This window comes from Hemicordylus capensis, chromosome 2, assembly GCF_027244095.1.
Source record: "Hemicordylus capensis ecotype Gifberg chromosome 2, rHemCap1.1.pri, whole genome shotgun sequence".
Taxonomy (NCBI): Eukaryota; Metazoa; Chordata; class Lepidosauria; order Squamata; family Cordylidae; genus Hemicordylus; species Hemicordylus capensis.
Window position 1 is genome coordinate 46386399 of NC_069658.1, and position 22320 is coordinate 46408718.

Here is a 22320-nt window from a genome sequence, read left to right on the forward strand (position 1 = left end):
CGGTCCGGGCGAGATTTCAAGAGCTCAAATGGCTTGAGGGGGCTTCGGGGGCGGCAGGGAAGTATCCTGCCGCCCGATTTTGAAGTCAAGAAGGAGCGGCGAGCAACGAGAAATTCTGCGGCGCATTTTTAAAAATAATTATGGCACCAAACTTGCAAAGCGCGGGAGGGGTGAGTAAAGCCCCCCCCCGCCCTTAATGGAACCCCCCACCCCAGTGCCGAGCCGCAGGTCCGCGGTCCGGTGCACACCCCTACTTTGGACTAGTATGGAGCCAATGTGTATTCTGCACTCTTCCATCAGCAGGGTGCTGCACACTATGTAAGTCAATATGCTGATGACACCCAGTTCTACCTGTCTTTCAGTTCAGCTGATACTGGGAAGGCAGCTGATGTCCTGAACTGGTGCCTGCAGGCCATTCAGGGTTGGATGAGGTAAACAAAGTGAATCTTAATCCAGATAAGATGGAGGTGATCTGGGTCAGGAAAACTGGTGAAAATAAATTCGTAGCTTGGGTTCCCTGGAGGCCCAGGTGGCAGCAGGATCCAGGAGTGCCTTTTGCTAACTTTGGTTGGGATGCCAGCTGCAATCCTACCTGGAGAAACCAGATCTGATCTTGACTATCCATGCATTGGTTATTTCCAGATTGGAGTAGGGCAAGGCACCCTACATGGAGCTGCCTTTGAAGACTGTTCGGAAGCTTCAGTTGGTCCAGAATGCTGTTGCAAGGATGCTTGTGGGTGCTGGTTGCTGCACAAGTGTTACCCCTATTCTGCAGCAGCTTGAATGGCTGCCACTTTGCTTCCAGGCTGGATTCAAAGTGCTGGTTTTGACCTTTAGCTTGGGATAGGACTCGGAAGTATCTGTTGGACAGCATGAACCCATCTGAATCAACTGGGTCCTTTGTTCCATTTTGCAGACCTTGCTTGTGGCCATGCCACGGACATAGAGCCAGTTGGTGGGGATAGGGCCTTTTCAGTAGTGGCAACTGGTGTTCCCTCTAACAGGGATTCCCAGATGTTGTTGACTACAATTCTCATAATCCCCAAGCAAAAGCCATTTCAGCTTGGGATTCTGGGAGTTGTAGTCAAAAACATCTGGGAATTTTAGCCGCTATGTAATTGTTTTTAAAGCTTTTTAATCACTTTTAATTTTTCATTGCACTTGTCTTTTATATTTTATATTTTGTGTTGGTTTTGTTGAATTTTATTGTTGCTTTTATTGTATTTTATATTTTGTGTTGGTTTTGTTGAATTTTATTGTTGCTTTTATTGTAATCTGCCTTGAGCAGCAGTGCCCTGAAGAGTGGGGTAGAAATGTTTTCACTAAATAAATCGGAAAGAATGAGCCATGTGATTGACCACACCCATGTGGTTGCAATATTCACACACACCTCACACATTGCAGCTGGTGCCCTCTGTATCTGGAAGCACCTCCCATGCATGTGGGCAGGGGGAGACTCAAAAATAGGCAAAGTAGCATCCAGATAAAATTTGCAGTTTGTCCATTAAAACTTTCAGTAACACTCTGTGTAAAAACCTTAAGAATGGAAGCAGAGCGCATCATAAATAGCTTTATGTTATCTTAACTGAGCCACCAGCCAGCAAGTCTGTGCTTATCTTGTGGAATGGTACCAAGCAGCATGACAGAACAAAGTCTAAGAACAGAAGTGGAAGAGGTTCCCCAGGTACAAATTACTGCTCAGTACTGTACAGTCATTGCAGTCTAAAGTGTAGGCCTTCCATAATGGATCAGGGCATTGTCATTTGTCGGGGCCATCCCAGTCATCATCATCATAATTTACATTTGTATCCTTCCCCAAGAAGCACAAGGTGGCATACATGGTGTGCCTCCCCTTTATCCTACATAGCAACTCTTTGAGGTAGGTTAGGCTGACATACCGCACAAGGTATTGTTTCCCAATATATCCCCACCCATGGAACCAACAAGACTACTAGTCGTCCAGCTCTATTGCCCTCCGCTACCAGAAGGGCTCTCTGTCACTCCACCCACTCTCTCTATGCTTGGGACTCCTTCCCTGAGTATGTGATGTGGTGCCACACCCACCTCCTCTTTCTTCCTTCAGATCCCTCCTCAAAACCCCTAAACTCACAACTGTAACCCAAGTTTGTAAGTAACTGTCAACTTCTTCTCTTGCCACCTTAGTTACTCTCTTTTGTTGCCTTTTGTAGACAGTACAATCCTTAGGTCATTGATCTAGTTTTTCCTGTAAAACTCTGGCAGGTGTCAAGTACACTGACGGTGTTGTACAAATATTAAATAATGAAGAATACATATTTTTACATGCTTGTTTCCATGTTTATAATAAATCACTGTCAAAATATTTTCAAACATTATTTTAAGCACATGTTTTGTGCTAAGTTTCCACTTCTTCTTTTTTTAACCCACTAATACCAGCCTACTATGAAAGCTGTGTATTTTATAGTGGAAATCCTGACACAATGTCAAGTACATTAGCACTCTGAACAACATGGTACATGAGTTCCTGTATTTAGATGGCTGCATTCCAGTATGACAGCTCATATGTATTTAAATGCCGAAAGTTAAAGCTCAAGAAAGTAGTATATGGGGTGGTGGGTGGGAAAGAGATGAACCTAAAAGGAAAAGAATGTTGTTAATAAATATATATTCTAAGCAGACAGGCATAAGAAGAGCCTTGCTGGATCAGGCCCAAGTCGCGTCCATTATCCTGTTTCCCACATTAGCCACCAGATGCCTTCGGGAAGCCCACAAACAAGAGAAGGCATACCTACTCTCCTGCTGTTGCTTTCCTGCAACTGGTGTTCAGAAGCATCTTGCCTCTGAACCTGGAGATAGCATATAGCCATGAAGACTATGTTCCTGTTCCCTACCAAATTTTTCTTACCGTCTCTGCCCATCTGTCTGGATAGTGGGCTGTGTCTTTGCTAATATACTGTAGCAGAACAATAATAGAGAAATACTTTGCAAGGTGAATTGGAATGTTCCTTGAGGCCAGTTTTGGAAGAGTTTTAAGAAAACATTGCACAGGCAGCCAACAGGTCTTACGAAACAAACCTACAATATTCATGAAGACTTCATAGGCAGCCTGACCGGCATGTGTTTTTCATTTTTAGACTAAGCAAGGTTAAACTTGTCTTGGTGATAATCAAATAGATAGGACAGGAGGCAGGAAAATACCATATGCAAGGAAAATACCATATGCAGGAAAAATAACATCAGAGTTGTGAAACATTTGTTTTTCTTATCTTCCTTGGTGGGTTTACAGTACAATCTTAACTATTGATTTCAGCTCCATTTAAGCCTTAGATAATAGCATTAATAATGTTTAAGGACTGAATGGCATGAGAGGTCTAGTATGTCTATCATGAATCTATTAGGGAAATTTGAGAAAACCTTAGATATTCTGTATCATAAATATTTTCCAAAATAATGAGCTCAGTCTAGATATGCACTCAAGAAAGTTGATGGAGCCTCTTGAAATGGATATAATTTGTTGTGAAGCAGTTATTCTAATATGTTACATGCAAGCCAGGAATTGCTGATGTGGCCATTGGTTACCAAACGGAGGTCAGTGCCCACATTTACCACCTGGAAATAATGACCCGCATATTGGCCCAACGGGACATTGATCCAAGTAACAAGCATGTTTGATGTTTTGAAGGCACTGTAAAGCACACCCATATTGCTTCCAGTGGTGGGCTGGTATCTGCCTATGATGATGATGATGATGGTTTATTCGATTTCTATACTGCCCTTCCAAAAATGGCTCAGGGCGGTTTACACAGAGAAATAATAAATAAGATGGATCCCTGTCCCCAAAGGGTACTATTGCTACAACATTTACACACTCCTTAGTAGGCACATAGCATCCCCACCGTTGGAAGCAGTGTAGGCATGGTTTACAGTGCCTTTGATACAGCAAGCACACCTCTCACTAGGACCAGCAGCTCATTGTGCAGTATGGGGACCACTGTATTCATTGGGGCAGTGGTCCCAGACTGAGTGGGGAATGTGTAAATCAATCTCTCTCTCTATGTGTGTGTGTATTTTCCCTCTAAGGGGTACCCGTCACTAATCCTATTCACACCACAGTTGTGAAACATTTACGGCTAAAGTTAGTGGGGGAATCCATTCCTGATGTTTGAAATGGTAGGTGTGAAGAAGAGATTACGGCTGCAATCCTGTGCATGCTTACATAGAAGTAAATCCCATTGAACACAGTGGCTGACATGGTGCATACTGTCCATACATTTGGACAGTAATGAGGCTGCCTTGGGACAGAACGTTATCAAAGCATTCTGTTAGTGAATAACATTCTGTCCCAGGGCTGCTGCAGACTGAGAAGCAGCCTTGTTACTGTCCAAATGAGTGGTTGTGCAAGCAGTGTGGCTGCAGTTTCCCCCAGGTGCCGCAATTCGTCGGGGCTGCTTCCAAAGGCAGAGTGTTGTGGAGGCGGCAGGCAGGCTGCACATCAGGGTGCTTTCCAGACTAGCTGCTCATTAGCAGCAAAATTCCTCCGTTCGGGCAAGTCGCATTCGGAACAGAAACAGCAGGGGGAGCAGTCTCGCAGCAACTAACAACCCAACAAAACAGTAACTTTTCCATGCTGGATGTACGACCGTAGCTCCATTTTGCAGTGATTACATTTGAAACAAGTTATTGGAAATGTGAATGGCACCCTGCTGTCTGGGTAGGGACTGTGGTGTGGAAGCACACTTCCGAGATGCGTCCTGACCCCATTGCAGGGACTAGTCTGGAAAGCGCTCAAGTCAGCCAGTGGGACTATCTTCTGAGTACGCATGCCTAGGGTTGCATTGTAAAATTCAGTACAAATACTCAATGTATTTGTATACCGTACTGTACATATTTTTAGCTCTCCTTTTCAGTTTGGTTAAGCCACTTATTAAATTTTAGAGCGGCATGGGAAGCAAAAGCACAAATAATTTGCCCTTCTTTTTCCGCTTTGTACTGTGGCATGCAGTCCTGGGGCTCATAGAACTAACCTGGATTGATTTCAAGAGTCTTCTGGGAGCTCGCAACTACTACTGCAGGCGAGCGCCACAAGCCCTAGTGCAGATGGTACAGTAAAAGCCTTGAAAGAAATATGATTCACTTGTGCTTATTTCCTCTTTTTCTTTGTTATGTTTTAACTGGCTCTCTGAGGCCCAAACCAGATGTGATGTTGGGACATCTGCGATTGTGGGTTTTTTTCTTCAAAATGCCAAATGGATTGGGGCCACGATGCTGGGGGAGGATTGTATTCATCCTTTCCCACTGCAGTTTTCCCAGTCCAGATTGTTCCTGCTGCAGTATATGTCTATCAGAGGGACATTTACAGATACCTCTTAGTTTCCCCCTACTCTGCAGCTTGGTTTGGGAAAAGAGCGGAGTGGGAAGAGTCAACCTGCCCTTCTTGTGTCATAGCCCTGATCTGAGTCTTCCCTACCCCCATGGCTACAGTTAAGCTTTTAAAAGCTTCCAGACATCCAGTCATGGATCTCAACACATTTAGGCTTGGCTCTGAGACTCCCCGTCCCCATGGAAACCCAAGCAACTGTGAACATTAAGGAAATCCTCATTTCTCACATGCAATTATTTTGAGTGTGTTTTTAACTGAAATTTTATTATTGTGGGTTTTAATTTTGTGGGTTTTAATTAGTTGCTCATGATGCTGGAGTCTCAGGACAAAGGGGCGTATGTGGCGTTGCAAAAATGTAAACAAGCTTTAAACTAATGGAACTTGCAGAAGAATACAGCTGCCGTTGTTGCAAAAGCCATTAGTTTGAGTGGGGCTTGCATGCATTGTGTCTAAATAACTTGCATCACATGTGGATTCCAGTCTGTATACACCAATGATTTTCAGATTTTTTCTTGGAGGGAATCCTTTCCATGTCAACATCTTTTGCGGTCCCCCCAACTTCTAGATCTTTCCATGTCAACATATCATATTCACACTATGATACATATCTGTATCATAGTGTGATCCAATTCAGTATATATGCAAGTGGAGAATTATCAAGGAAGTCCAGCACAGATGCGTTGGACTTCAGAAGAGGAAACTTCTTAAAAATGAGTGGAGGGGACTGGTAAGAATGAAGTTGAAGGGAAAGTCAGGAGGGTCAAATCACTCCAGAAAGCTTGGAACGTATTTAAAACCACAGTACTAGAAGCACAGTTGGAATATATACCAAGAAGGAGGAAAGGTGCCACCAAGTCCAGGAGGACATCAGTGTGGCTAACAAGTAGAGTCAGGGAAGCTATAAAAGGGAAGAAGACTTCCTTCAGAAAATGGAAGTCCTGCCCAAATAAAGAGAACAGGAAGGAACATCAACTCTGGCAAAAGAAATGCAAGGAGACAATAACGGATTCAAAGAGAGAGTTCGAAAGCATATAGCTAGAAGTGTCAAGGGGAATAACAAAAAGTTCTTCAAATATCTCAGAAGCAGAATACCTGCCAGAGAGGCGGTTGGACCCTTAGATGATAAGGTTGTGAAATGGGATGATAAGAAGATTGCAGAGAAGCTGAATGAGTTCTTTGCATCTGTCTTCACGGCGGAGGATTCTGACCATATACCCTTTCTAGAATTGAGCTTTTCAGCTTTAGCAGCTGAGGAACTGGGCGAATTTGAGGTGACAAGGGAAGATGTTCTAAACTCTCCTGAAAAACTAAAAATTAACAAATCGCCAGGGCCAGATGGCATCCACTCAAGTGTTCTGAAGGAACTCAAATGTGAAATTGCAGCCCTCCTAGCAAAAAAATATAACTTGTACCTACAATCAGGCTCTGTACCAGAGGACTGGAAAGTAGCCAATGTGACTCCGATTTTCAAAAAGGGATTCAGGGGGGATCCAGGAAATTATAGGCTAGTCATCTTAACTTCAGTGCCGGGTAAATTGATGGAAAGAATATTTAAGGACAAAATTGTTAAGCATATAGAAGAACAGGCCTTGTTGAAGGAGAACCCGCATGGCTTCTGCAAGGGAAAGTCTTGCCTCGCTAACCTTTTGGAGTCCTTTGAGAGTGTCAACAGGCATGTGGATAAATGTGATCGGTTGATATAGTATACTTGGACTTCCAAAATGCTTTTGATAAATTTCCCCACCAAAGGCTCTTGAGTAAACTTTGCAGTCATGGAATATAGGGGGCAGGTTCATGTGTAGATCGGTAACTGGTTGAAGGTCAGGAAACAGAGAGTAGGTAGGAATAAATTGAGAGTTTTCACAATGGAGGGAGGTAGGCAGTGGGATACCCCAGGGATCTGTACTGGGACCAGTGCTCTTGAACTTGTTCATAAATGATCTAGAAGTTGGGGTGACTAGCGAAATGGCCAAATTTGCAGATGACACTAAACTATTTAGGGTAGTGAAATCCACAACACATTGTGAGGAGCTCCAAAAAGATCTCTCCAAACTGGGGAAGTGAGCGAAAAATGGCAAATGTGTTTCAGTGTAAGCAAGTGTAAAGTGATGCACATTGTTGGGGAAAACACCAGCTTCACATATACGCTGATGGGATTTGAGCTGTCAGTGACTGATGAGGAGAGAACTCTTGGGGTCGTGGTGGACACCTCATTGAAAGTGTCTCAGTGTGCGGCAGCTGTGAAAAAGATTAATTCCATGCTAGGTATCATTAGGAGGGGGATTGAAAATAAAAATGCTAATATTATAATGCCCTTATACAAATCTGTGGTGCAGCCACATCTGGAGTACGGTGTACAGCTTTGGTCATCGTATCTTAAGTAGGGATGGGCCCGGACCGGTCCGGACCTGGGTGGTTCGGCCCGGGGGTGGGGGGTAGCTTTAAGAGTGGCGGGAGAGTTTACTTACCCCTCCTGCCGCTTTCCCGCTCTGGCGCCATAATGTAATGAGCAATTGGGGCGGCAGGATACCTCCCTGCCGCCCCTTCCCCGATCTTGCTCTACAAAAACTCCCAGTAATCCTCTTAAAGCTACCCCCCACCCCAGTGCTGGACCGCAGTGTGGTGGTTCTGTGCACACCCCTAATCTTAAGAAGGACATTGTAGAACTGGAAAAGGAGCAGAAGAGGGCAACCAAAATGATAAGGGGGCTGGAGCACCTTCCTTATGAGGCTAGGCTACAGCATCTGAGGCTCTTTACCTTGGAAAAGAGGCGACTAAGGGTAGGACTTGATCAAAGTGTATAAAATTATGCATGGAGTGGAGATGTAGAGAGAAATTTTCTCCCTCTCTCACAACACTAGAACCGGGGGTCACCCCATGAAACTGAAGGTCGGGAAATTTAGGACCGACAAGAGGACGTACTTTTTCACACTGTGCATAATTAATTTATGGAATTCTTTGCCATGGGATGTGGTGATGGCCATCAGCTTGGATGGCTTTAGAAGGGGCTTAGACAGATTCATGGTGGCCAGGTCTCTCAATGGCTACTAGTCTGGTGGCTGTGGACCATCTCCAGCCTCAGAAGCACAATGCCTCTCAGTACCAGTTGGAGGGGAGCAACAGCAGGAGAGAGGGCATGCACATACCTCTTGCCTGTGGGCTGCCCAGAGGCATCTGGTGGGCCACTGTGTGAAACAGGATGCTGGACTAGATGGGCCTTGTGCCTGAACCAGCAGGGCTGTTCTTCCGTAGGGGCCCTGAATTTGTACCCCAAACCTCCTGTATGTTGGGGTGTCCAGCCAGCCCAGTGAGATTATTGGCTGGGCCTGTCATTGCCCACTGCAAACTTGAACTGGTTGTATCCTAGAACTTAGCCAATGTGTCCTGTTGGGAAAGATTGATAGTAGTAGTCAAACTCTGTTTCTGGAAACTTGTCCACCATTAGTGATCTTCTCATTGGAGAGCTTCTGATAATACTCTATGGAAACCAGTAGTACAGAGTGTGCAAGAACTCGACAAATATTATTTTATTCTAGGTCTTCAGCTCTTGCTATAGTTGGCACAAAGAGTACTAAGAGGCTTTCTAGCTAGTATATTTGTAGATAAAGGCTTTGTGAACTCTTAAGGAACCAACACTGAAAGCAGAAATAACAGCCCAGGCATCTAATTTCATTTTTAAGACTGTCTTGTGATTTGGGGGCTGTTGCTGACTCACAGTATGTGGGTATTTTGGGGATTACCAACACTAAAGACATGAGATTAGAATAATTGTTACAAGATTATCTGAGTTATGAAAGACGCTGTAATTTATCCTGGTGGTGTCAACCACATTTATCCTGGTGGTGTCAACCACATCTTGCACCTTTTAGTTTTAGTTCCTTCAGTGCTTCTTGCCGTTAGCTTATTCTGTGTCGCACATATTTATTTTAGTGAACAGAAGTTATTGAAGATTCCCAATCAGTTCAGAGTTTGGACAAAGGTTTGCTAAATTTATTTAATAATTTATTTTGAAACTTTTCCTCTTGATGTTAAACTGGAATTTATAGGAGATAATTTATAACTTACACAGTTAAGTTCCACTCCATATTGACTGTAAAAAAACCAAAACAAAAAACCTGGGGCATGAACCAGTTAAAGTAAAACATTTTTAAGTCCCATTTGATTTCAGTGTGATAGTTAAGTGCATGCTTACATCTTTTCTATGCAAATCAATAAGACGACTGGCCCTGATAAAGGTTGTGTGTGTCATCAAGTCGATTTCAACTCCTGGCACCCACAGAGCCCTGTGGTTTTCTTTGGTAGAATGCAGGAGGGGTCTACCATTGCCTCCTCACGCACAGTATGAAATGATGCCTTTCAGCATCTTCCTATATTGCTGCTGCCCGATAATAGTACCACTGGGGATTCGAACCAGCAACCTTCTGCTTGTTAGTCAAGCATTTCCCCGCTAGCCAGCCAGAATTTGTGCTTGTTTCTGACCCTGTCTCTCTCCCAAAGAGGACTAAGCTCTTGTCTGTGACATCATCATGTTGAGCTTTGCCTCCAAGGCCCCATGCTACTGCCGGGCAAGCCCTTGCCTTCGTTGCTGGCTAAGCAGAATCAGATAGCCGTTTGCCCTTCTCAGACCTTGGAGAAGAGCAGGGGCTCTTCTAGATCTCATGCTGACTTCAATGAAACTTGGAAATCAGCACACAGTCAGGAAGAGCCTTGTCTTTTTCCAGATTCTGGGCAGGATAGGGGCTTTGAGCAGATCTCAAAAAATGTGCTTACCAAATGAGGCCAACAGATCTGTAGACTTTGTTCTACACTGAATTATAACAAAGTGTAGGTACAAGCACAGCCTTTTAAGAGGGTAGTGGGAACCTTGGAGGTGGAGCCACTTGCTGGCTTCTCTGCACTTACTGTTCCTCCAGGCCCAAGCTAGAAACCCAAAGAATCAAAATGAGCTCTCTTATGCCCCCACCCAGGAGAATCTGGGAAGAGGGTACACTTCTCTACACAATTTCTGTTATAAAGTTAAAACAGAAGAAACTCCCTGAGCTCCTCAGAGGATGGGCAGGAAACAAATACCATAAGTAAAGGTAAATAAAAATGTGTCCATTATGGAAACACAATAGTCCTCTTCACACATTATGTTCAACGCCTGTACACTCTGTATATGCTCTCCTCTCCCCTTCCCGTGGTGCCAAACCTGTGCACAGACCTCAATTCATGTATATCCCTACCCTGAATGCACGTTATAGTGGATTTTATCTGTATCCTGCATTTCAGGGGGCCTGTAGCCAGGTTAAGTTTTTAAATGAACACAGTCATTCACATAAAAACATGTATGTGTGTGTACAGGCACCTGAACACACATGCAACGTAATATCTGAATAGGGTTATACCTTTACTTCAAATATGGACTGTGTTCACTGGATTACAGTATAGCCATTGCTGTCCTCTTTTTTCAGTGATGCTGGTGGTGTTAATGGCCTAGGTACATTTCTTGGTTCGAGTTACATTTTGAAGATTATTTTCTAAGCTATATATTTATTTACTCCCCGCCCCACCCAAAAAGTCCATTAAATATCGTCAAAATATCTGACCGCTGAAAAACCTTTTAGTGAGTGAATTAATTGGTTGAAAGCAAAACAATGACTAAAGAAGTCGTTAACCGACAAGTGTATGCAGGGACTCAGTTTGTAGTCTGTACGTGTAGTTCTATATTCTTGATCCAGAAACATATCTTGAGGTTTCCATTTTGATACGCTTAGACTAAAGAGGGAAAGTTTAGCTGTCTTTGTTTAAGACAGCATTCCAATTAAGCCCCATTGAAATTAATGGGACAGGTTAATCATTTATTTATTTAAAATATTTATGCCCCACCTCTTCAGTACAATACTGCATGGGATGGTTCACAAAATTAATAAAATAACATAAAATTAGCAGCAATACTGAAAACAGTATTGAAAACAAAGGTTTTAAAACCAATGTGTTAAAACCAAAGTTTTAAGTTGTGATTTATTTCAGTGGTGCTTAGTAATGGCTAATTAATCTGGATCCTGCCCTTAATGTTTAATTAAATTACGCATGAGAGTGAATATCCCACTCCCCATGAACTAAGTAAAAGCAAAATACTTTTGCTGGAAGCTCCTTGTACATGTTCTTTACTTTCTTCCTTTGTTTAACTCATGCAACGTGGTCTATACACATCTGCAAACTTGACATTTCACTGACTACACTGGGTTAATTTCTGCAGAGGCATTTTGAACAGGCAAACATCTTTCCATTTTGGTAGGAAATGGGAGAGGATTGTTTCTGCATTTGCAGTTGGAGATTGGCTGTACCAGTATACTCTGCTGTTTAATGTGGCAGAACAACAGCTGTACAAGAGACTGTCAGAACTAAATAGCATGCTTCAGCTTATCCAAACAAACAGCTGGGTAACTATGCTATGAAGAGGTTGTTTTTAAGATGAGGCCAGGGGATCTGCTTTATGTCACTGCAAAGCTGCTGCTGTTCTGGCATTGCTCAGACGCAGTGTATGACAAGTCGGTCTTTGGAGTTCTGTGTGATGATGAATTTTAAAGAGAATCCCACCTCTCAGAGGGAATGCAATTCTGAACACTAGATGCCATGGACAAGCTACAGGAAAGTTTGGTGCCGTTTTGTCCTGCTTTTACTATTTTCCCAGAAGAACCACATGGGAAGCTGCCTTATACCAAGTTAGACCATTGGCCCATCTAGCTCAGTATTGTCTACACTGACTGGCAATGGCTGTCACTGTTTCATGAAGCAGGCTTTCCCAGTCCTTTCTGGAGATACCAAGGATTGAAACTGGGACCTTCATCGAGCAAAGCAGGTGCTCTCCCATTGAGCTCTGGCCCCATCCCTAACATGGGTGGCCATGTTGGAAACTGAATGCTGGATGAGATGTACTTTCTGGTTCAATGCAACAACGTTCTGTTCAGGTCCCTGTTGCATTCCTGGAGCTGCCCTGAAACCCAAATAAAAAGCACTTCACAATTAGTTACTTAAGCATGATTTTGGCTCTTGCCAGGCTGTCTACTTCCCTTCGCAGTTATATGGAAAGCTTATTTTGTCTCATGTACAGTTATGGATCACTGGCTTGACATCCAGAGCAAGGCACCATGGATACTGCAGGAAGCTCTCCCACTACAGCTGCACCTACAGCAGAAGGAGCAAATTTCCATTATTTCTGCTACCTCTGGAGGTTTCCTGGGTCACCCAATAATGCCGCACAGCACATTCTCAAAATTTGCTCACCCCCGGCGCTGTGCAGTAGGAAAGCTTCCCACATTGCAGGTGGCTCTTCCGGGCAGTGTTCCCTCTAACAGGGATTCCCAGATGTTGTTGACTACAGCTCCCATAGTCCCCAAGCAAAAGCCTTTGCAGCTGGGGATTCTGGGGATTGTAGTCAACAACATCTGGGAATCCCTGTTAGAGGAACACTGCTTCTGGGTGCATCTGTGGTGTGTTGCTCTGGATATCAGCCACTGACACTAATGCTTCTGGGAGAGGTATTAATTCAGGACCTAACATTTAATGTGAAAGCATTTCATTAACAGAGAGTAGAAAAAATGTCCCTGTGGATGTGAGGCAGGTATCAAATTCATTAAGAATGATGGGAGGAATTAGCCAAAATGTTTTAGATGATAATTAAAAGTAATTATTGCTTACTATTCCAAACACGGTGGGCTTGTTTCAGCTCTGTTTGCACACAGCAAAGATGGTGTCTGCAGCTAGTGCTTTCTGGCTGGGGATGTACTTCACCTCAATTTCACTAAGGCCCACGTGAGTAGTGTGGCATGGATTTACACCAGAATCCATTATCCATGTGGCTTTTAGTCCAGCAAGGACAGTGGCTCACATACAGGGCAAAAGCACATCAGCCTCGTAAGATTTGCATTTGCACAATTTACACAGATTGTGCAAGTTGAACAAATGCAACATTTGTACAAACTCTGTTGCACAAGAGTAAGCCCATTATTTCCACAAATTGCACAAACCCAATGCTACTAGGCTGGCATACTCTTACATACTTTGTGAGCCGGTCAGTTCCTGTCAATATTTGGAGGTTTATTTTGCACAAAATCTAAAATGGAACAAACCTGCAAGTAAAGCTGAAAGCAAAACAAGGCAGCAGCAGAACTCTAGTCTATAATGATTAAGGGATAGTGAATAATTCTGAAACTAAGATATAGAGAGGGTGGAAGTATGTCTTGTATTGGCTGAAGTGTGTGTGTGTAGGGAAATATATTGTGATTTTTTTAAAAGAGAGAGAGAGAGGCTGCAGCTCCCTTTCTAAAATGTTATGTTTGCAATAATCCATGCTTGGGTCATGATATGTGCGAATAATCACTGACTAAAAATTCCAGTTTTCAGCTTTCCAGGTTCCAGCTTTCAAAGGGCCCTCTCCTGCCTGGGAAAACCCCAAGGAAGTCACACCACCCACCCCATAAGGTGGCTCTAGGTACAGAGGCAGTCTCTGGGACTAGCAGGGAGCCCTTTTGAGGGCCCTGGTTTTTTGGGAGCTGCCCACAGTGCTGACCCCTGACACTGGCCCTTTAAATACTGCACTCGCACTACTATATTAATAACTGTAAAATGTATTTACTCAGCAGATAGTCAAAGGTATACATTTTTAAAATCCATTCAAAATGTTGAGTCGGTAAAGGTAAAAGTAAAGTTGTGCCCCTGAGTCAGTGTCGACTCTAGGAGACCACAGAGCCATGAGTCATATTTGGTAGAATACAGGAGGGGTTTACCATTGCTATCTTCCGTGCAGTATGAGATGATGCCTTTCAGCATCTTCCTAGATCGCTGCTGCCCAATATAGGTGTTTCCCATAGTCTGGGAAACATACCAGCGGGGATTCAAACCAGCAACCTCTTGCTTGCTAGGCAAGTCATTTCCCCGCTGCGCCATTAGGTGGGTGCATAACATGAAATTATAATTGTGTCTACTTGGACTGAGAGATGTGAACAAGTGCAAACTCAGTTCCCACAAAGAGATGGAAGATGGACATAAATCAAAGGTTCATTGCTAGTATGCAACATCCTAGGAATTAACTATAGAATTCATAGCATCCTTAGAATTAACCTATGGAATTCTCCGTCACAAGATGTGGTGACTGCAAAGATGTGGTATATTCATATCCTGTCACTCATACCTTTGTAATACACTCCCCCACTTAAAAAATGTTAAGCTCTCTTACTTGAACAACTGTTTTGGATGTTAAGGACAAGGGTGCAATTGCTTATTATATTTCAGACATAGAATACCTCTTCAGCGTAGTGTTGTTGTGTACACACAAGGCACAGTCTGACTTTACTTAGAAGTCCCTCTAAGTTTTTAATGCAACTTACTTTCCAGTGAGCATTTTAGAATTGCAGCTTTAAAATGGTTCTCAGTATATGTTGCATGTAAGTATATGTTGCATGTAAGTGGCTAGTTGGCCTGTTAACACATTCCATGGCAGACTGCCTCTTGGAGCATTTACACATCCCGAACGTAGAATTCAGTTCTGCAAAGCTATCTTAGGGATACCCTTATCCTTAAGGGTGAGCAAAAAAAAAGAGACCCTAACTGAATTTGCAGCACTGTCACCAAACTACAATCCCCAGAATCCTTTGGGGAAGCCATGAAAACATGTATAATATATATTTGTAGCGTGCATATGCCACCAACAGTAATGCCTATAGTACTTTTAAAAAACATATATATGAAATATTATCCAAAAGTTACTCATTTTGATGAGCTCTTTTTAAAAAAATCTTCAAAGGTTTGACTATGGTGGTGGTGTTTAGATGTTTTTGTTGTGGCTGTAGAAAAAGTAGGACTCATCACCTGAAGAATTTTGCCATATCACACTGTCAAAGGAACTTCTGATGACATCGAGGAAGAGATTTCTGATGTTTAGTCTGCCACAGCTGGTGGGCTCCAGAGGATGAAAGCTCAGTTTTTCCTGGTCTGCCCAAGGTTAAGCAATGCTTTATACTCCCTGTGACACAGGCGTTCTGACAGGAAACTCTACACAACGTCTCTCATTGTTCCCAGCTTGGTACAGAGAGAAATCCCTGCAGTGAGCTGGGCCATAATTTACATATGGGCTTCAGTAGTGAATGCAAGGATAAAAAGGTACAGACAGGTTCTAGGTAGTGTCTTTTTATTTAGGAAATGCATGATAAAGGACTGTATGTTTCAGGGCCTCCTTGTCATTTATAGTGCTGTATTCTGAGGCAGCTGATATTTGGTAACCCTGTGAAGTGAACAGGTTTGTTTCTCCCAGCTGGCTGGCATTCTTGCCCGTTAATTAAGAAACCATAATGTACTGGAGCATGTAAAATTTTAATTGCCATGAATGAGACCAAAAGAAGTTCTCACATCTGTTCCTGCCCTAAAGATTACTGAAAAGTAAACAGATAATGGCTTTGATTTATAACTTAGTGAAAACTTTCAGCTCGAGAACAAATAGAAATACATCTAGTAGTATAAGCAAGTACCATTTTCATGGTTGCTTTTTTATTAATTTCACACAGTACAATTAAAGGCAGATTCACACAGTCACCACCTCACACTAGATACACTTGTGGAATCCAATCTTGCATGCAGATTCAGTGGCTACTGGGGGCAGGGGGAGGGATGTGCACGGAACTGGCAATAGCCGGTTCGACGACGACAGCAGTGGTGGTGGCGACTTTTAAGAAGCAGGGAGGGCACACTTCCCCACCGCCACCACTGTGCTTAAAGACAATCCTGCAGGGTAGCAGCATACCTCCTTGCCAATCTAGTGTGCGTCGGACCAGAAGTGCCCAGTGCATGTGCGTGTACGAACGTGATGTGCACATGTGCAGCACATGCACCGGGCACTTCTGGTCCGATGCACACCAGGGCCACTAGGAGGTATGCTACAATCCCATTGGACCATTTTTAAGCATAGTGCCAGCAGGGGAGGGTTAAGAGCACCCTCCCTGCTTCTTAAAGATAACCCCTCCCCTGCTGTTGAACCGGTTTAGAGATGCGTAAAAGGGCCTCCAAACCAGTTTGTGCACAACCCTAGTGGCTACAGCTAGGTAGATACACACATGTCCCACAATGCTGGAGAGGTCCGTCTGCAGCTGCCACCGGCTTGTCTGGTGGCCACTCAGGGACGGGCCTTCTCCGCTGCTGCCCTGAGGCTTTGGAATGTGCTCCCTAGTGAAATAAGAGCCTCCCCATCTCTGACAGCTTTTAAAAAGTCTTTAAAAGCACATTTCTTCACCCAGGCTTTTAATTAGTGTTGTTTTAATGGTTTTAATGCTGTTTTAAAATATTTTAAAATTTTTAAATTGTTGTGTGTGTTTCCCCCCCTCCCCATTTTTGTCTTAACGAATGTTTTACTTTGTTTTTTTATCCTGTTGTAAACCACCTAGAGATGTAAGTTTTGGGCAGAATAAAAATGCTTTAATAAATAAATAAATAATATTTAAGAACAAAGTCATTTGAGGCAGGGCCACTTGTCCAGCAGTACAAGTAATTCTGATATTTCCACCTTCCTCAGCTCATTCTTCTGAGATTTAAGTGCTGGTATATTCTGTAGGGGTATTTCTTTACAGTGTTATCACTATTCATGACCAGGACTCCAACCCCAGAAATGAAAGTAACAAGACAAAAGCAAGTCATTATTTGCAAGCTAGGTCATGCTGAAAGTCTTGGTTTTAAAAAAAAAAAAATCTATCCTCTTATCAATACACACCCCTCCTTTACTCAGATGGCAGCTTCTTTTTGGAGCCATGCTGTGTAGATCTTCATTGTACTAACTGCTCTTTGTTCTTTTTGGCAGGTCTTTTCCTTATCCTAGGCTTGATCTTATACCCTGCTGGTTGGGGTTGCCAGAAAGCAAAAGTCTATTGTGGACCTTATGCTTCTGCTTATAAACTTGGTGACTGTTCCTTAGGCTGGGCTTTCTACACTGCTATTGGTGGCACTGTCCTGACATTCATCTGTGCAGTCTTCTCTGCCCAAGCTGAAATTGCCACGTCCAGCGACAAAGTACAGGAGGAAATTGAAGAGGGGAAGAGCCTTATCTGCCTCCTTTAATGGGCCAGGAAAATGTGTCTCAGAAGAAGTGGTTTCACGTAGCTCAATAAATGGACTCCCATACAAGGTAATGGAGATGCAGACCCGCTGGAGATCAAGCAATACATTCTCACTTGATAGGCACAGAAGGCTACATGTAGTATAAGACAATATGTTAACGATGCTACAAAACTCTTGTTGGCTTCAACTTTCTATGAACAGTGCCTAACTATTGTGAAAGCAAGTGAGTCTACTTTATCTACATTCACTGTGATGAAGGATCATTTGAAGGATTTTGTTTAAAATAAACCAACATGTTTCTAAGCTGCACTCCCCAAGAAGATATAACTAAAGTTTGATTTTAATCACATATTGATAACATCCTCCACAGCATGTTTTCAGGATGCATTTTTGAAGGGAAAAAAGCACAACTGTTTATTTTGTATGCAACTGTTTATGAAAAAAAGGTTGCATTAGGGAACAAGCAGCAATTCAAATACAAACTTGGGATGGGGTGGGGGGGGGAGGTGTTGCCTTGATTTTAGTTTCAACAGTAAATATTGAAACTAAAACCAGTAGTTTAGTAAATCTGTGCACCTCAGAGCTTAAAGAAGAGAACATAGTGTACTGTAGCAGCCAGACTAAAAATTAAATTATTTTGGTCTCAAAGCACAAGCACACACCCCACCATCACCCCCATATCTTGTGATTGCTTTACCTGTATAAGTGTAGGTAGGTAAAGACTCTTAGCATATAGCATATGAAGTTCTGAGCCCTCACTGTGGCCACATCCATATACAGGGACAATAGCAAGCACAGTTGATGAAGGGATTGTGAATACCAACAACTGCGTCTTATTTAAAATACAGACTTCCATCATCTCACCACAGATATGCCTAAAGAAGTCACATTAGCCTGTGGCACTGCATGAAAATTTGATAGAAATGTGTAAAAATAAAGATAATTACATCTATAGGAAGTGCTGATGGGTGTAGTCAGATCATTTCCCAAGAATGACCCTCTTCCATTAGACATTGTGTAATTTTTAAAATTCCTTTAGTATTTTTGTAAACACATTAAAGAAAAATAACAGTATGCTGCAGTGGTGGATATGTAAGCAAAATGAAAGGATGTTTGATGGCTATCTTCCACATTTGATTGTTATATTTTCTGAAGATTTAATATTTACATTGTGCATTTTGGTCATCAGTAGAAAGAAAACACACAGGAATTGGAGGGTAAGATTCTAGACCAAAATACTACAAACCACTAATGATGACCACTTTTAAAAATTTTTTCCAAGACTTAAATGTAAGTTTTTAGCAAAAAGGAATGTAAATTTAAATGTCTACTCATCTAACTCAGGATTGGTGTGTGTACATATGTGTGTGTGTGGCGCCATGGCTGCTTCTTTAGGCACTGCTATAACACTTTGCATGCATTCAAGGCACATACATTAATAGGTCACAGTGTTCTTACATTTTGTGGTTCCTCTGTTGAGCCAAACTGTGCTTGTGAGATTTCCACGTTGGTCAACAGAAACCAAGTTGACCCTCTCTACAAAGCTGCTGTTGCTGCCATTTTGTATGATCAAAAACTTCATGTGCTCCCCTCATGGGAGCTTCAAAAGGTGCTGTACTAGCCACATCAAGTTGTCAAGACAACTATGAAGTGTAACAGAAGGGCAATAAAGGGTCTTCCAAATATAGTGATGTGGTTTAGCAAAGGAAGCCAACCTCACCTAGCCTACAAACCCAGCAGATTAACATTGTTCTACAGCTTTGCAGACAACAACACAAGTTAATGATCCAAGCCAAACACAGCTCACTGTTGTGCTCTGCTAAGTACTTCCAACCTTCCTCCCGCAGTTTTCCAATCCTGGGCAAGTAGCAACACCGAGACAAGTTTAGTAAGGCCCTAACAGCCAACATATATGGCTGATGGGCTACATTCAACTTGAGAGGTCACAAGCTGTGCAGGTTTGAGCCAGAATATCTTCTTGAAGAACCAGTAAAAAGCCCATGCACATCAGCCATGCTTTGTTTTGTTGTGCTCTTTTTCTGTTGGTACTTTGAAGTCTATGGCTTGGAAATTTCATTTTAATGACTAAGGTTATATGAGATGTGTATTTTGAACTCAGGATGCTGGTTTCAGTAACCTATTCAAATGTTTTCTTCCAGAAGTGACAAAGACATCACAGGGTGATTTTATCTCTTAGAGAGCACAACATTTACCTGAACGTTTCTCCATATGAATGTTGCTAGAACTACTTTGATCAGAGAGTGTGCATATGCATTTATATACCACACACAGAGTTTCAAAATAAGTTTCATTTTAAGAGATGTAACAGAACCTGCCAACTACTCTCCCTTCAGCCAAAAAGGTAATAATATGCTAGTATGGCTCTCTGCCCCGCTGCATTTCTCTTTAAGCTACTATTCCACTTAATCTTCAAATGTCTTTTCTGACTACAGAGTTTGAAGGCAGTTTAGAAGTGCTAGAGCACACCTTTTGGGAGGGGGGATAATGATGGGGTGGAATTCTGTGTTCACTTCTCTAGATTCTAGTCTGCATCAGAGAAATCCAGTTTCCTGCTACATGAATAAGGCCTGCTCTTGCCAGGCAGCCACAGGTCCACACTCTCCCTCTTTCCCCTGCCTCTGCTGCAGAGCCATGATGGCAATATCCTGGCCTGTTAAAACTACAGCTCATTCAAAGCTGGGAGTGGTTAGGGTTATGGATGTGAAACCAACGTCACACTGCATGTTTAAGCCACAGGGCCCCACCTTTGCACAAGCCACAGAGCTGTGGATTAAACAACTCCTGGCTATGTTGCTTAATTGTGCTTACTATGCTACTAAGGATGCAGCTGCTTAAATAAAAAATAAGTAAGTGGCTTAGTGGTCCAAGAAGAGCCAAGTGGGAAGATGCTGGTCTCTATCCCCCACCAACTGTAGTGGACACCAAGAAACAAGAGCTTTCTCACTTCTAGAGCTTACTAGGACTGTCTCAGGAATGAACAGGTGTAATTCCATATGCAGGACAACACATTGTCTTCAAATGTTAATATCTTAAAGTTAATATATTCATAGCGAAATTCCCATGGGTAGAACTGGGATTTCGACCAGTGAAATATTTCAAATTTGTACCTTTGGTGGGCACGTGCATATCCACTCAAACGTTAGCAGAGTCCATACTGGACACAATATACCTCTTATGAAACACACTCAAGTTTTCATATCAGTTCATGCTTCCTGAGTGGAGTGGTTCCAGGTGGGGAAATGATATATATATAGCTTGGCTTCGTCACTTTGTCACCTATTGAGATCACCACCACCTCACTTGGAAATAGGTTTCACTGCCATTTTGAAGGTCATCTATAAAACTCTTTATAAAGTATTTCTGCTTCCCAGGAGACCTTGTGCGTGATTGCTTAAGTGTATTGCAGCAACTCAGAAGATGAGTATGATTAAACCTGTGTTCTTGATTGCTCAAAATCTGTAAAATTCTTTAACAATTATTTCTTAAGCATCTGTGGTTGAATCACTTTTGTTAAATGTTTATTGTATAATGTACCATTGATGGTTCCAGAGGGTAGCAAATTAAAAATAAGTGCATGTAATGCAAAATAAGAACATAAAATGGTTTCAAAGGGACAAAGATGGTGGACATTCCATGGACAAATAAAGCTACTATAATGCTATGTAACATTTAGTAAGTGCCAACCATGTCCTAGAAGATCCCTCTTTGGAAAGAAGGCAGGGATAGCAATTTTGATGACAGATTTCCATCATCTTTTGAACTATCTGGGTTATCCAGGCCTACTTATTTAATAGCCTAAACTCTAAATGTGAAGGGTATCTGGTATTTAGCAACTGATGAGATCAACAAAAAGGAGGGGGGGGAGGGATTTTGATATGCTATAGTCTGCTAGACAGAAAAGAACATTGCTATTGAGCTGTATTGCTAATTTAATTTGTCTACAATATAGTAATTTCTTTGCCTAATAAACAGTTATTAACACCTGATTTTTTAAATTAAACTATTTCCAATTTTCCCTGGTATTAAGTGGTAGAAGATACTCACCATTCTGAAAGACACAGAAGTCCAGTTATCTGTGAAACAAGAATTAGAACAACAAAAAATGAGGTCATTGGCTTCCCTGTGAATGGAAAAGGGAGAGCAAAACCACACCCCAGTGCGGGGCTGCATGGCAGGAGCATAAAGGAGGAGGTACGAAGAGTTGTATTCTCTAGGACTGACTTGATCTCTAAAAAAATACCCGTGTTAATAGGCATAAAAATCATATTGATCACTCTAGGATTAAATATGAGCACTAAACTGTGGAAACAATTGGTGATCCAAAGGCTTCTGAAATGACTTTGCCTATTACCTAAAAGCAGTAAACATGGAGCAATTTTGCCCATTATTGCCTTTGCCAGAGATACTGTAAAACCATCCAGGAAACATCCATTACCTAGTCCTTGCATGATATGCAACTATCCTCCACACATCAGTCATACTGTGATGTTCCAAGAGGTGCACACTGTACAGCTGTCTTAAACATATCATTAAACTGTGCCTCAGAACTAGTAATGGATGGATTTTGAAAGAAAAGAGCTTGGAATATCAACTCCATTTGAAAACCCACATGCTATTATAAATCTGGCCCAAATCTCGCCAAACTTTGGATGGGTGCATGATGGCTCTGCTCAGCTAGCCTTCCCTGCCAGTTGTCCCCCACCCCCCACAAGTAGATACTCTTGCAAAGAAGAGCAGGGAGGAAGCAGAAACAATGAGGGATCTTTGCAGGCATTTCCTTAACAGGTCTACACTCTGAGAATGTACAGGAATGTAATTTCCTGTTATCCAGACATCGGGTCCTTCCCAAGGACCTG

The 22320-nt window shown here is 42.4% G+C and overlaps 1 protein-coding gene across 1 annotated transcript in view; it reads left to right on the forward strand.

The window, feature by feature from the left end:
- LHFPL2 (LHFPL tetraspan subfamily member 2) overlaps positions 1-21450 on the forward strand; it is a 28882-nt gene extending 7432 nt beyond the window's left edge. The window contains exon 2 of the mRNA XM_053295448.1: positions 17187-21450. Coding sequence (XP_053151423.1) covers positions 17187-17443 — 257 coding nt within the window. The 3' untranslated portion in view covers positions 17444-21450. The remainder of the gene's footprint in view (positions 1-17186) is intronic.
- Positions 21451-22320: the final 870 nt, after the last annotated feature.